This window comes from Tachysurus fulvidraco, chromosome 2 (assembly GCF_022655615.1).
Source record: "Tachysurus fulvidraco isolate hzauxx_2018 chromosome 2, HZAU_PFXX_2.0, whole genome shotgun sequence".
Lineage (NCBI taxonomy): Eukaryota > Metazoa > Chordata > Actinopteri > Siluriformes > Bagridae > Tachysurus > Tachysurus fulvidraco.
Window position 1 is genome coordinate 3,667,183 of NC_062519.1, and position 12,746 is coordinate 3,679,928.

General features: G+C 39.4%; 2 protein-coding genes across 4 annotated transcripts in view; one reads left to right on the forward strand and one right to left on the reverse strand.

Moving 5' to 3' along the window:
- On the forward strand, positions 1-9,177 carry rpn2 (ribophorin II). Of its 2 annotated transcripts, XM_047810197.1 has the most exons (18): positions 1-85; positions 964-1,151; positions 1,238-1,333; positions 1,468-1,643; positions 2,233-2,308; positions 2,477-2,611; positions 3,025-3,201; positions 3,760-3,878; positions 4,085-4,190; positions 4,544-4,635; positions 4,724-4,838; positions 5,334-5,528; positions 5,630-5,716; positions 5,833-5,928; positions 6,212-6,287; positions 6,441-6,570; positions 7,252-7,346; positions 8,622-9,177. In XM_047810197.1, the coding sequence occupies exons 1-17, from the start codon at positions 73-75 to the stop codon at positions 7,301-7,303; spliced, it is 1,929 nt and encodes a 642-aa protein (XP_047666153.1). In that variant the 5' UTR covers positions 1-72; the 3' UTR covers positions 7,304-7,346; positions 8,622-9,177. The 2 variants fall into 2 exon arrangements, with proteins under 2 accessions (XP_047666153.1, XP_027010652.1); XM_027154851.2 differs by lacking the exon at positions 7,252-7,346.
- Positions 9,178-9,271: 94 nt separating this feature from the next.
- ghrh (growth hormone releasing hormone) overlaps positions 9,272-12,746 on the reverse strand; it is a 7,102-nt gene continuing 3,627 nt past the window's right edge. Inside the window, exons 3-6 of one of the 2 annotated variants that reach the window (XM_027154852.2) lie at positions 11,013-11,117; positions 10,780-10,884; positions 9,734-9,865; positions 9,272-9,488 (exon numbers count right to left, since the gene is read on the reverse strand). In XM_027154852.2, coding sequence (XP_027010653.1) covers positions 9,416-9,488; positions 9,734-9,865; positions 10,780-10,884; positions 11,013-11,117 — 415 coding nt within the window. In that variant the 3' untranslated portion in view covers positions 9,272-9,415. The remainder of the gene's footprint in view (positions 9,489-9,733; positions 9,866-10,779; positions 10,885-11,012; positions 11,118-12,746) is intronic. The other variant, XM_047810199.1, reaches the window with a different exon arrangement.

A 12,746-nucleotide genomic window follows, 5' to 3' on the forward strand; every position in this document is an offset into this window, starting at 1 on the left:
CTTCAGTGTAAATAGGTTCCTCTCTGTACCGGAAGTCTCGCGAGTGCTTTTGGTGACGCTGCATACAGCGACATGGCGCTACTCCGTAAGTCATTTAACTGAGATTTCGGTCAATTTCCAAAAAAATATTACAGGTGTAATTTTTCTACGATGTGCGTCATAACCCCATTTGTTCTTCCCTGTTTGCACTGGTTCTTAAACAAACGGTCTTCTGTCATTAGTTAGCATAATGCTAACATGCTAGCTGACTAGCTTGCTAATTAAAATTAAAATTGTCTTTTTTTTTAACCATAATTTTTTTATTTTGAAAACCGACATGACCTCCAATCTGCAATATTTTAACCCATTTATTCTCATTTCTCTGCCATTATTGTAAATAAGCTAATGATGTTTTATTTAAAATGAGCTTTTATTGAACACATAATGCACTAATTAGGGTTTAAATCCATTTTAAATCACAAATGTATTGCACTTATTTTGTAGACAGTGAGGTATTTTCGTGTGCAGTGTCCTGAGACTAACTTGACAATCTGTCATGTATTGAATCCACAGTGCAAGTTCAAGTTTTGCTTTATTATCAATCTTCCACATGTACAGTACATACAGAGAATTGAAATTGCGTTACTCTCAGTCCCAAGGTGCATACAGATAATACTAACAATAGAAATTAAATAAAGCAGAGAAAGTGCAAGTGCAAATGAGCAGACCAATGTTACACAAAGTGACTGGTGCATGTCATCGTATGTTAGTGGGAGGGAGGGGGAGGGGGGGGTGGAAGGACCTGTGGGGTAGGTTCATAGATCTATGAATGCAAATGCACAATAAATGGCAGGCTTTGTGTAAATTTTCATAAAGAATGAGAATTTGTACGGTATTTTATTTATTTTATTTATTTATTTACTTGCTTACTTACTTACTTACTTACTAACTCTCCTTAATGTTTACATGCACGTGTGTTGAAAGGTTTGGTCAGCATTCTGGTCTCCCTCCTGGCTTTCGGAGCCTGGGCCCTAAACCCCACTCATCACCTGACTGATTCGGATGTAGAGCGTCTTCAGGGTGTTCTGGAGCAGCCATTTACGGATCTGAAGTCAGCGTACTTCTCGGTCGTCGGCCTGAGCAAGCTGGGAGAAGATGTGCCCGATTCGGACGTGAGCTTGTATAAACATGGCAGGGACATCATACCAACCCACTGTTATTGCTTGTCTGTTAATATTTTATTTTTTTATATCTTTAGGAGGCTTGCAGATTCATTAAGTCCAACCTGGACACTTCCAGCATTGAATCTCTGTTTTATGTAGCTGAGGCTAGTCAAGTGCTTTCCTCTTGTGAGGTAGGATAGTAATTGTATTGGTTTTTAAAGTAATTAAGTTTCGGTGTAAACTGTCTGATGAAAGAAGGAGAACACTTTTCTTTTTTTTTTTTTTTGTCTGGGTTTTAATTTTTGTTTTAAAATTTGATTTTCAGATCAATGTATCGAACGAGACTCGGGACTTGCTCCTCGCCACCGTAAGTGAGGACTCCACCATCTCTCAGATCCACCAGGCTGTGAGCGCTCTCAGCTCTCTGGGACTCCCTCTGGCATCACAAGAGGTGGTCAGTGCCCTTAAAGCACGTATCGCAAAGGAAGACAATGTCATGGCGTGAGTAAATGCTTGTCTTGTTTTTGGGCTTCGTTGTGTGTACGCAGACTGAATTAAGAATCCAGAAGACTAACCCTAATAAACATATGTGGAAAAAGCTGGCTCTAGCCTTTTAAAAATGAACCAGTGTGGCTTCTGTAGCAGATCCCCTGTTTCAACTTATCCAGTTGCACACATTTGTTATTTAGCTTAAGGTATCTCCTCACCTTTATGCCTTATTTCTGGTGTGAAGGTTTTCACAGATGTTCGTAGATTTTCTATTGTATTAACCCTCTCTGGTTTGATTTAGTGAACTACGAAAATGTTTAGGAAAATAGTTTAGGAACTTAAAAACTTAACCACTTTGAATTTTCTTGTAAACTGATACTTTACCATTAAACAGCAACTGTTGTAACAGTTCAGTCATGATAGTCACTTAGTCAGACATTTATAAGCAAGGAATTATAAACTGGATGTAGAAAAGTGGGGCGTGTGGATGGGAAGCAGCACTCGTGAAACAGGCAGCTTGGTGTTGTCACTGTCACTTCTGACTCTGAAATCAACTCACATTCAAGCTAATATTCTTGTTTCATTCGTTTCCTCTACACAGCATCATACAGGCTCTGCAGGCTGCCTCCCGTCTCTCTCAGCAGGCTGAACTCGGAGATATCCTGGAGGAAATCGAGGTAAGATGACTAAAGTCAGGCTTTAGGTGGCGCCATTGTACAGGTTTAAAATTTCAGCTTGTGTCTTTTTTTTTTTTTTTTTTTTTTTTTTTTTTTGACGAATGCCTTCTTTCATTCTATTGCTAGAATACATTTGATTTCTCTGACCCTGTTGTGTGTCACATGCAGGATCTGGCTGCTCGACTGGACGACCTGGGTGGTGTGTATCTTCAGTTCGAGGAAGGACTGGAGGCCACTGCACTGTTCGTGTCCGCAGCGTACGCTCTGTCTGATCACATGGACGTGGAGCCTCCACTGAAAGAGGTGAGACTCTTCACCACATCTCTGTTATTTATTATTATTATTATTATTATTATTATTATTATTATAACAGTTTGCCATAGTTTTACAGTATGATATTTCTTGATGAATTACACAGCATAACTTCAGTGAAAACATCCATAAAAGAAGTTAGTTTCCTGTTATCGCTTGTGATATAGCAGCTACAAACCTCTTTGTACAGAAGGTACATTTTTAACCCATTTATGTGGTGCGTCCACCAAACAAGTCTCTTGTGAACAAGCTGTAGGAACGATAATAGATCAAGAGTGATTTGCAGCAGAAATTCTAGGAAATGGAGCGATCACCTTCTGAGATGTGGGGTTTGTTTCAGCAGCACTGTGGTATAGGAATCGCCTGAATGTTGTGGGAAATCTTTCTTTGTGCTGTTTTCCCAGGACCAGGTGATCCAGCTGGTGAACTCCATCTTCAGTAAGAAGTCGTGGGACTCTCTGTCTGAGGCGTTTAGCGTGGCCAGCGCCGCTAACGCACTATCCAACAACCGTTTCCACAAGCCGGTCATTGTTAAAGCTCTGGGCTCTGCGTCGGTCTCACACAGCCAGCCTCTGCTGCAGGTACACACAATGTTAACACGCTGGCATTTTGAGGATTTTCCTTTAAACACAGGAAAACGCAGAATGCTACAAACATTTTATGAGGCATGGATTAGTTTGTAAGCCCAGAAAAAAATAGTTTTGGATTGCGTTCTGTTTCCCTTTTCACAATGTTTAGGAATGAGAATGAACACAAAAAACAAACGCACAAAAGGTTTAAACAGTTCTGAAATGAGAACGACAGCAAGAACCGTGGAAACAGATGGCAGAATAAAATCCTATTTCTTTCCCTGTTTTTAATACCGCTGACTGTTTTAAAATTTGATCGACTGGTTTAGTTAATCCAGAACCTGTCCCTTCTGTTATCCGTCCACCGCATTATAAGTTTAATAATGTAGATTATTTTTCTCAATCCACTCGATGGGTGATGGGAGTGCATTTTAAAATACGTTTAATTTTTAATATACAGAAATATAATAGCGAATTTTATTTATTTATTTTTTTTCTGTAATGTAATGGTAAGGATTACACTGTTACTGATTCTAGCTGTGTGTGTGTGTGTGTTTGGGTGTGTTACAGCTCCAGGTGACCGATGTCCTGTGTCAGCCTCTGAGCTCGGCTAACGTACTGGTGGAATCGGCCACCTCTGTATCCTCCAAAGCTGTAGTCCTGAGTCAAACCCCCTTCACTCTACAAGAGTACGTTCTTGACACACACCTTCTCCATGACGTCTTAGAACTGTAGATCCTGCTTTAGGAAATTATAGTCTTGAAAGTCATTATTTGCTTCTGTTGCCGTGGTAACATTCAAAGTGCTGTAGTTTTGCGTTTTTTTTTGTTTTTTTTTTGTTTGTTTGTTTTTCCTCCCCAGGTAAATATTAAAATTTTTGTTTCTTTTGTTATAGTGACATTTTTCAGCTGAACTTCATGGCCAGCCAGCCTGCAAGCGGTTACTACCAGTTCTCCGTGGCCGTCACCGGAGACAGTCGCCTGGTGGCCAACCAAATCGATGTAAGCGGACTGTTTGATATTATGCGACGATAAACTCGGTCACGGCGTAACCATGTAATCATGCTTCTGTTTTTAAAAAGGAAAAAAAAAAGAGGTTAAAAACGTTCCCCCAGACGCTTCGACTCTTAATTGTCTAAATGACTGCTGATTCATTCCCCGATGAGGCTTTTAAAAAGCAATTATTTATTCCACATTCTGTCAAATCGTAAGGTCAGCTCAGAAGGTCAGAGATCAAGCCCTTGTCTTTTGTAGACGTCTGAACCCCGAACAATACGCGGTCACATCATTCTGTTCACCACACAAAGCCTTCCTCTTTAAACATGTGGTAATTTTAAATAAAAAATTTATTTCAGCTCAAGGTAAAAGTCTCTACCAAGGTAGCCATCAGCAACATGGACCTCTCTGTGGTCGACAAGGATCAGAGCATCGGTGCCAAAACCACTCGGTGAGATCCTCCACCGTCTCGTCACACACAGCTGATTCGGTTTTTCACTTATTTGGGTATATTAATTGATTTATTAATTTTTCCCTAGAGTGGAATATCCAAACAAAGCCAAGACCTCCTTCATGGCTGACAGCCACCAAAACTTCGCTATGACCTTCCAGCTGGTGGACGAAGCCACCAGAGTAGAGCTCACACCACACCAGGTACGGCATCACAACTTGCTTCCTGATGTTCGCAACTTTAACAAAGGTGGTCTCTGGAACATCCAGGGGCAGTAAACAGGGTGTCACATAGAGGAAGTACCTCCAGCATCTCTGCTTTAAACACACACATTCTCTACTTTTAGACTTTTACTCCTTTTTTCCTCCCTTCTTTTTTTTTAATTTGTATAATAAAAAGGACTAAAAAAAATGAGGGAGAGGCCAGTCAACATGGTGTCTTTCTTTGTTTCCTTCATCGAATGGGCTATACAAGAAGAGGAGCTATATTCTTTCCTGTATTTCTCTGCTGCATTAGCTGTTTGTCTTCAGCATGGTTTAAATTTGATGATCATTAATAAGGCACGAGGACTCTTGGATATTCAGCGTCTTTGGCAATCACGGTTGTTTTCTCAATAAAGGGAAACTTCAGCATGCTCGAATTTCCCACAAGCTCAAACAGGTTTTAATGGCTGTATTCTGATCGCCGCCTGTTCTCAGACCTTCGTAAGGCTGCACAACCAGAAGACGGGGCAGGAGGTGGTATTCGTGGCCGAGCCGGACAACAAGAACCTGTACAAGTTTGAGCTGGACACGGCCGAGAGAAAGACGGAGTTCGACTCCATCTCAGGCACCTACACTCTCTACCTGATGGTGGGAGACGCCACGCTGGAGAACCCGGTCTTATGGAACGTGGTACGGAAACAGTAAACTTATCGCCGTGGAGCTTCGTCATTGTGTTAGATTTTTGATATTATGTCCAACGTGATCGAAATGTTTGTTTCATTTCTTCAAAGGCGGACGTTGTTCTCAAGTTCCTCGACGAAGAGGCTCCGTCTACGATTCAGTCAAAGAACCTGTACGTTCCCAAACCAGAGATTCAGGTCCGTATTCGACTTATTACATCATTATAACAGTGTTTACAAGAGCAAAGGAAACACAAATGGATTGTAGTGAAACTACTATATTTATATATCCCCCCCCCTCCTGTCTGCTTTAGCATATGTTCCGTGAGCCAGAGAAAAGACCACCTACTGTCCTGTCCAACACTTTCACCGCACTCGTCCTCTCTCCCTTCCTGCTGCTGCTCATCCTGGTAATTTTGACCGTTCTCTCTTCTCAATGAGACACTGCTTGCGTGATTAATGCAGACAAAATTAATTAAGGGAACAACAAAATGACCACAGATCATTTCTTGTAGAAATGTCTCAAAAAAGCACAAATTCTACACATGTAAGTTTAGCCCGAGTGTTAAACGTAAGTTATTGAAAAGAAGGTTAAGTCCTTAAAATGAAAGCATTTGCACCCTTGAAAAGAGGAGGATTGATGGATGGATGGAGATTAGATGTGGTAATCTCATTCTGTATTTTCCTATGCAGTGGTTCAAGCTCGGTGCCAACATTTCCAACTTCAGTCTGTCCCCCAGCTGTGTGCTCTTCCACGTTGGCCATGCTGGTGAGTGCATACAATTGGGCATGGGGTCAGATTTTTAGTAAGAGATCACGAGAAGAATCATTTCTGATCTTAGGCTTCGTGCCACAGGACATTTTTTTTTACATCAAATACATAATTTTTTTGTTGTTGTTGATCATGATGTTTGTGACACAGCCATGCTGGGCCTGATGTACGTGTACTGGACTCAACTGAACATGTTCCAGACTCTTAAGTACCTGGCCATCCTGGGAAGCCTCACCTTCCTGGCTGGGAACCGCATGCTGGCCCAGAAAGCAATTAAAAGGTACAGCGTGTTTTTTTTTTTTGTGTGTGTGTCTCTCATTTCAATTCTATCAATTACTGAGATGTCCATTTGTGCACCTTGTTTTAAGTGAAGAAATTACAAATCGTTCTATAAAGTGCTCCAATGCAACATTTTCACTGTTGTTTAAATATCTATAAATAATTACTCACTAAAACACTGACACCGTGCCTCACATCTAGAGCACTACGTACCGCTCCATGAAATATGGGACTTGACAGAAAATGCCCTAAGCATTCCTCTCGAAGATAAAAGTATTGGCACCCCTCACTTTATTATTATTATTATATATATTTTTTTTTGTATTTTCTTTCCCAACACTGTATAATAAGAATAATAAAGGCTTGAATATTAACTAAGGTATGAAAGCTGGGATTTCTTCTGGACAAGGTGCCAAAACATTTATAAACATAGTGTTAAATTGTTTTTATTGCTTTCACTGAGCTGATTATTTATGCCCTGCAGCACCAAGGGTACACAAACTTTTGCATAAAGTTGTAAATCCACCCCCACCCCCCCCCACCCCCCGAGAAAAAAAAAACCCTGCTGTAACATTTCCTCTTTTTTCTTCCTCTCTCTTCTTTAGTCAGTGCTCGTTCCTGCTTTAAAACTCTCCTGTTTGCTCCTCTCTGTTCTTTTTTCCCCCACATCCTCGTCCTCCAGGATCGCTGCTGAGCAGAGTAGTAGGTTGGCTAAGTATAGGAGTCTGCGGTGAAAGCTTGGCTTATTAAAACAAAAGCCCAGTCTCCCAGGCTGAAGTAAGGCTCTGCATCCGGAGGACAGCATGGCGTCCTTTTCACCGCCGTAGTGCAAAGTGCATGACTGTGTGATCTTGTTCCGTGGCGTCATTCGTTCGTGAACGTGTTTTTCACATCAGCTTCAGCTTTCATCACCAAAGTTGGTTTTATAATCACAATTTGCTGCGTATGATGTATGAACACCGCACGCTCAAGGCTTCTTTATTTAATCTCGCGTTCAGGACGGATTTACCTTCTTTTTTTTTTTTTTTTTTTTTAACTACGACGGACAATAAATCTTCAATCGTTAAACGTGACTCAGTAAAGGGCCGCAAGCAACAAGGTAGTGTAACGAAGCGCTGTTTATTTTCTCGAACCCGCCGAGTCTCATGCAGCCGCAATTTAGTAACGATTACAACTTATTTATTAACGAACGAGACGTTTTTTTTTTTTGTTCTGTTACACTTAAAAATGTATTTGTTAAAAATCTGTAAATGATTTGAATTTTATGTTAATGCTACGCCGACGTAACACACTTTTTTGTACGAATGAAAAATATTGTCTGTTGCACCGTCACCTTAAAGAACCGCTTCACCTCGTGATGGTGACGCTCACTAACGTCTCTCTTTTTTCCCCCTCTTTTCCTTCTCTGTGAACGTTAAAGGTGTTCTATTGTTAGTTTTATCCGAACGTGTTCGAGTGCATTTTAAATATATTTCGGACCTGCTGGTGTTAATAGAGAATGAATCAACTTCTTCTGACCAATCAGAGTCGAGCATTCAGCAGCACTTTGTGTAATAATCTTCAACACTGACCTACATTCTCCTGCAAAACAGCAGTGAATCACAGACCAACCAAACGTACGAGTCGGCTTAATATTTCTAATTAAAAACCACAGAGGGACAAATATATATATATAAATGAAGAAAAAATAAAACTTGTTCGTATCATGATGTCACAGCCGGGAGAGCGAAATCAGTCATGTTTTCTGGGTGGGAGGGTCTTATTTTCACTCTCCTCTCAATCATGTGTGGAGAAGGTCGAATCGAACTTTCCTCAGAACCAGCGTGTTTAATTTCACAGGCTGATTTAATTGCAGGTGTTGGAGGCAATTGCTTTGTAAATATTAATATAAAACCAACTTTTGTGTGCTGCGATACTAAATGTTTTCCTTATGATTTGTGTGTTTTTGTTTGAAGTATGTATGTCTGTGGGCTGCAAGTTCAGAAAGCTGCTTTAAAAGATTTATCCAGTTTTAATTCACAATTCTGAATGAGTTCTCTTTCCTTCTTTCAGACAGAAAAGCTAAACGATCACCGAAAGCAGCCGTGAGGAGAACAGAGCTTCATATTGTTCTTGTCTTTATTTAAGTGAAGAAATCCGGCACGAAAGCATCACTTCCATGGACGTTAACCGACAAGGCTGTGACGGCTCATGGAAGTTTATTGGACTGTTCCAATTTTAAAAAGGAAAAAAAAAATCGGAATAAAATCTGAAAAGACAAATGCAGTTTGGACGTTTTCATGTTTTTTGTTTTGTTTTTGTTTTTATAAACACACAGCTGAATGCACTGTACGTGATCCATTGGGGGTTTTTGACTTTGATTGTCACTGATTTCGTTCAGGTGATTTTTTTTTTTTTCTTTCACAGCAAGCTGTAAATATTTTTCTGTTGTGTTCGTAAGTCGGTTCCCAAATTCTCTTTCAAGGAGAGATTTGGATTTTTGTTTATCACTTTTCTTTATATCTGTACGGACAACACACACGACCATTTTTACAGCTTGTTACCGCACCGAACGCTCATCTCACCAAACCGTGGTTTTGTAAAGAAAACAATTTAAAAAAATAAAAAGGAAAAAAAAACACAAATTCCAGCTTGTTTTGTGTTCTTTTGCTTATTTTTTTTACTCAATGATTTTGTGAAAAATAAAAATCACTTTGCACATCCCTCCTGTATTAGTTAGCATTTATTAGAATGATATAAAGCATTAGAACAGTTTGTCTCAGCTGTTCTGATTTAATTTTTTATTTTTTTTTGCATAATCCATTTTATTGGCAAACCAAAAGAAAGCAAGACATTATTTTCTTTTCTTATTTTCTGTGTCGATTCTCTGGACATTTCCTGTTCATCAGCACACCACAATCACAGCCACTGCACTGAAGACTGGGGGGGGGGGGGAATAAACATTAGTAGAAATAAAAATAAACAGAGTAAAGAGAGACACTGTGTTCATTCAGAGGTGGTCAAAATAATAAAGAGTCATTTAGGAGCTGAAAGAGTCGACTCTTTTAAGTGAACCGAGTCAAACGAATCGACTCGCTGAACGGCTATTAACGTTTTTCGTTACTTTTAATTTGTAACACCCAAAGTAGGCATGTCATCGTTAGGTTTAAAGAAAAAAAAGGTACCTAAAGCCTCGACGTCCTCTCTGCTGCTTCCTGTAGCTGCGTTCCCTCTCGAAGGACATCAGGTCCTGCTTGTACGTGTCCTCAAAAATTCCAGCCTGCCGTTTTACATAGGGTTCAGATTCTGGCCTGCTTCTGAACAAACAAATGTAACAGTCAGAATGTATTTACATTTGGTTTTTAGAAAGAATCATGACTAGGGTTGTGTACTCATCCTAGTAAACTCTAAAAAAATAAATAAATAAATAAATAATTGCGTAATTATGCCAAAATGTGCCAGATGAATTATAAAGGCCTAGCGCATCGCAAAATCAGTCAGTCAATCAAAGTGACACAAATGGTAAAAGTAACAACCAGTTTACCTCCAGATGAGTGTTATTGCATCATAAGATAAAAGAGCCAATCACAGCAAGTTATGCAAATGAATACAGTGGAGGCCTGTAGCTATGTGAGCATTTTGTGATTTATATATTGATTGAATCTTTATTTGTTTTTTTTTTGTTTGTTTGTTTTTTTATGTCTAATAGTTTTAGTTTAGTTTAGTGGAAACACCAAACCAAACATTACTTACTATATAATCTACAGTATGTATACACATGGGGAACATTCATGCAAATAATATATGTGCCAATCATATGGCAGCAGTGTAAAGCATATAGTCATACAGATACAGGACAAGAGCTTTAGGTAATATTCAGGAGATGATTTGACATGATCGAGTGTGGTTGTTGGTGCCAGTTTGATTATTTCAGAAACAACGGGGATTTTCTCACGCAACATCCAGCGAGTTGACGTCCAGCCAGGCTGCTATCAGCTGACAGGAAAATCTGTAGTCAACAATCGAGACTTTTTCCTCATTCTGATGTTTGATGTGAACATGAACAGAACCTGTATGATTTTATGCATCGCTCTGCAGCCACATGATTGGCTGACTGGACCCCTACCTTTATAATCAGATCCTAATTATTTTCCCTCATTTGTCATTAACTTTATTTAATTGAATCTGCTTAAACGGATAAATGATAACTATAGAGTAAACATCACTTTACCTGGACCCTTTTCCTGTAACAGTCTGGAGGAATTTTCTAGCAGATATTTGACCAAGAACCTTGCGGTAGCTGTTAGTAAAGATGGCGTCCGCGTGTCTCCCAGACCTGAATGTGAGCAATTACGAATTAATTCGAATTTGAAGGATTCCAGACCAGAAATCAGACCTCCAATATATATACGTTAATTCACTTTCACAAAGTTTCAACTGATTCATGACGGTAAAGATACAGACCTGAACTCGACGTGCTGACTCCGGGCGGATCTGTAGTCTGTCGGAGGCTGCAGTGGGTCCTCCAATGAGGAGCTCATCAGTATCGCAGTGGCTCTCTGACCAAACCTGGGAAATATTTCACACAGTTATCCACACCACATGGTTTGATCTAAACAATGGAATATATTTATTTTATTTAATTGTTCAGTGATAGGAGGGCACGGTGGCTTAGTGGTTAGCACGTTCGCCTCACACCTCCAGGGTTGGGGGTTCGATTCCCAGCTCCGCCTCGTGTGTGTGGAGTTTGCATGTTCTCCCCGTGCCTCGGGGGTTTCCTACTGGTACTCCGGTTTCCTCCCCTGGTCCAAAGACATGCATGGTAGGTTGATTGGCATCTCTGGAAAATTGTCCGTAGTGTGTGAGTGAATGAGAGTGTGTGTGCCCTGTGATGGGTTGGCACTCCGTCCAGGGTGTATCCTGCCTCGATGCCCGTTGACGCCTGAGATAGGCACAGGCTCCCCGAGACACGAGAAGCTTGGATAATGAATGAGTGAATGAATGAATGAATGTTCAGTGATTCATTTATTAACGTGTCATTCTGTACACATGATTCTTTAAACATGATTCATTTATTAAGATTCAGTTAAAAGCAAAAAGGCAGACAAAAGCAACATTTCATCAGTCTTTACTCATCTTTAAATATCTTCCTGTTCTGTGAATTAGTCGGCTTTGAATTCCTGAAACTCTCGACCTGAAACGGATTGAACCTTTTAACCCTCTAACTTTTTAAAATGAGGTGCAATTATTCATTAATGCATTAAAATGAATCATAAAATCTCTGCGTATTTTCATTACACTGTCTAAAAAGATATTATTCATGTACTTTATATTTTCTTTTGTATTTCTTTTCTTTTATTCTTTATTGGTTGAATTGATTTTTTTATTTCAGAAATTTATTAATTGATTTAAAGTAAGATTATTAGAAGCTGGCTGTAAGTCCAATTAAAGGAGATAAACGACTGATTCATCAACTTTAGAATATTTAAAAATAAAAACCTTTTTCTTCTTTTTTTCTCAAGTTGTTAAGCACATCTCTAAATAACCATTTTTAAAGGGGTTCAACATCTCTTTGTCTTCAAATAAGCCAAATAATACATGAAAACGTCTATAAAATAAAAACTGTAAAAAGAAGGAAATATAATGTATAAAAAGAAAAATATAGACATTAAATATAACACAGAACATATGTCTTAAATAATTGGTGTAATTTATAATTTATAACTAAAAAAAACCCAAAACAAACTATTTAAAAAATGGAGGTGAAAGATGAAAAGGTTCCTCACTTTTATTGTTTTCTAAATTAAATATCGATCAAAAAATGTTCAAAACCTTGGCAAAAATAAATAAAACATTTAAAATTCCCAACAATTTTCTATAAAAAGCCTCAACTGTTTCTTGACACATTCACACAATGAGGAGTTGTGCACGCTGACCTTCAGAGACCCTCACACTCTCTCACACATGAGAGAGGGAGAGAGAGAGAGAGGGAATGAGAGAGGGAGTGAGAGAGAGAATGAGAGAGGGAGAGGGAGAGAGAAAGAGAATGAGAGAGAGAGATACGTAGATAGATATAAGGGATAGAGAGATAGGGAGAGGCAGCTGTAGACGAGTAATTCATCTCGTTATCTCTCCCTGCTCCTTAGTTCTCCTCTCCCTCGCATTAGTTCGCATGCGATCTTGAGCTACGACTCTCTA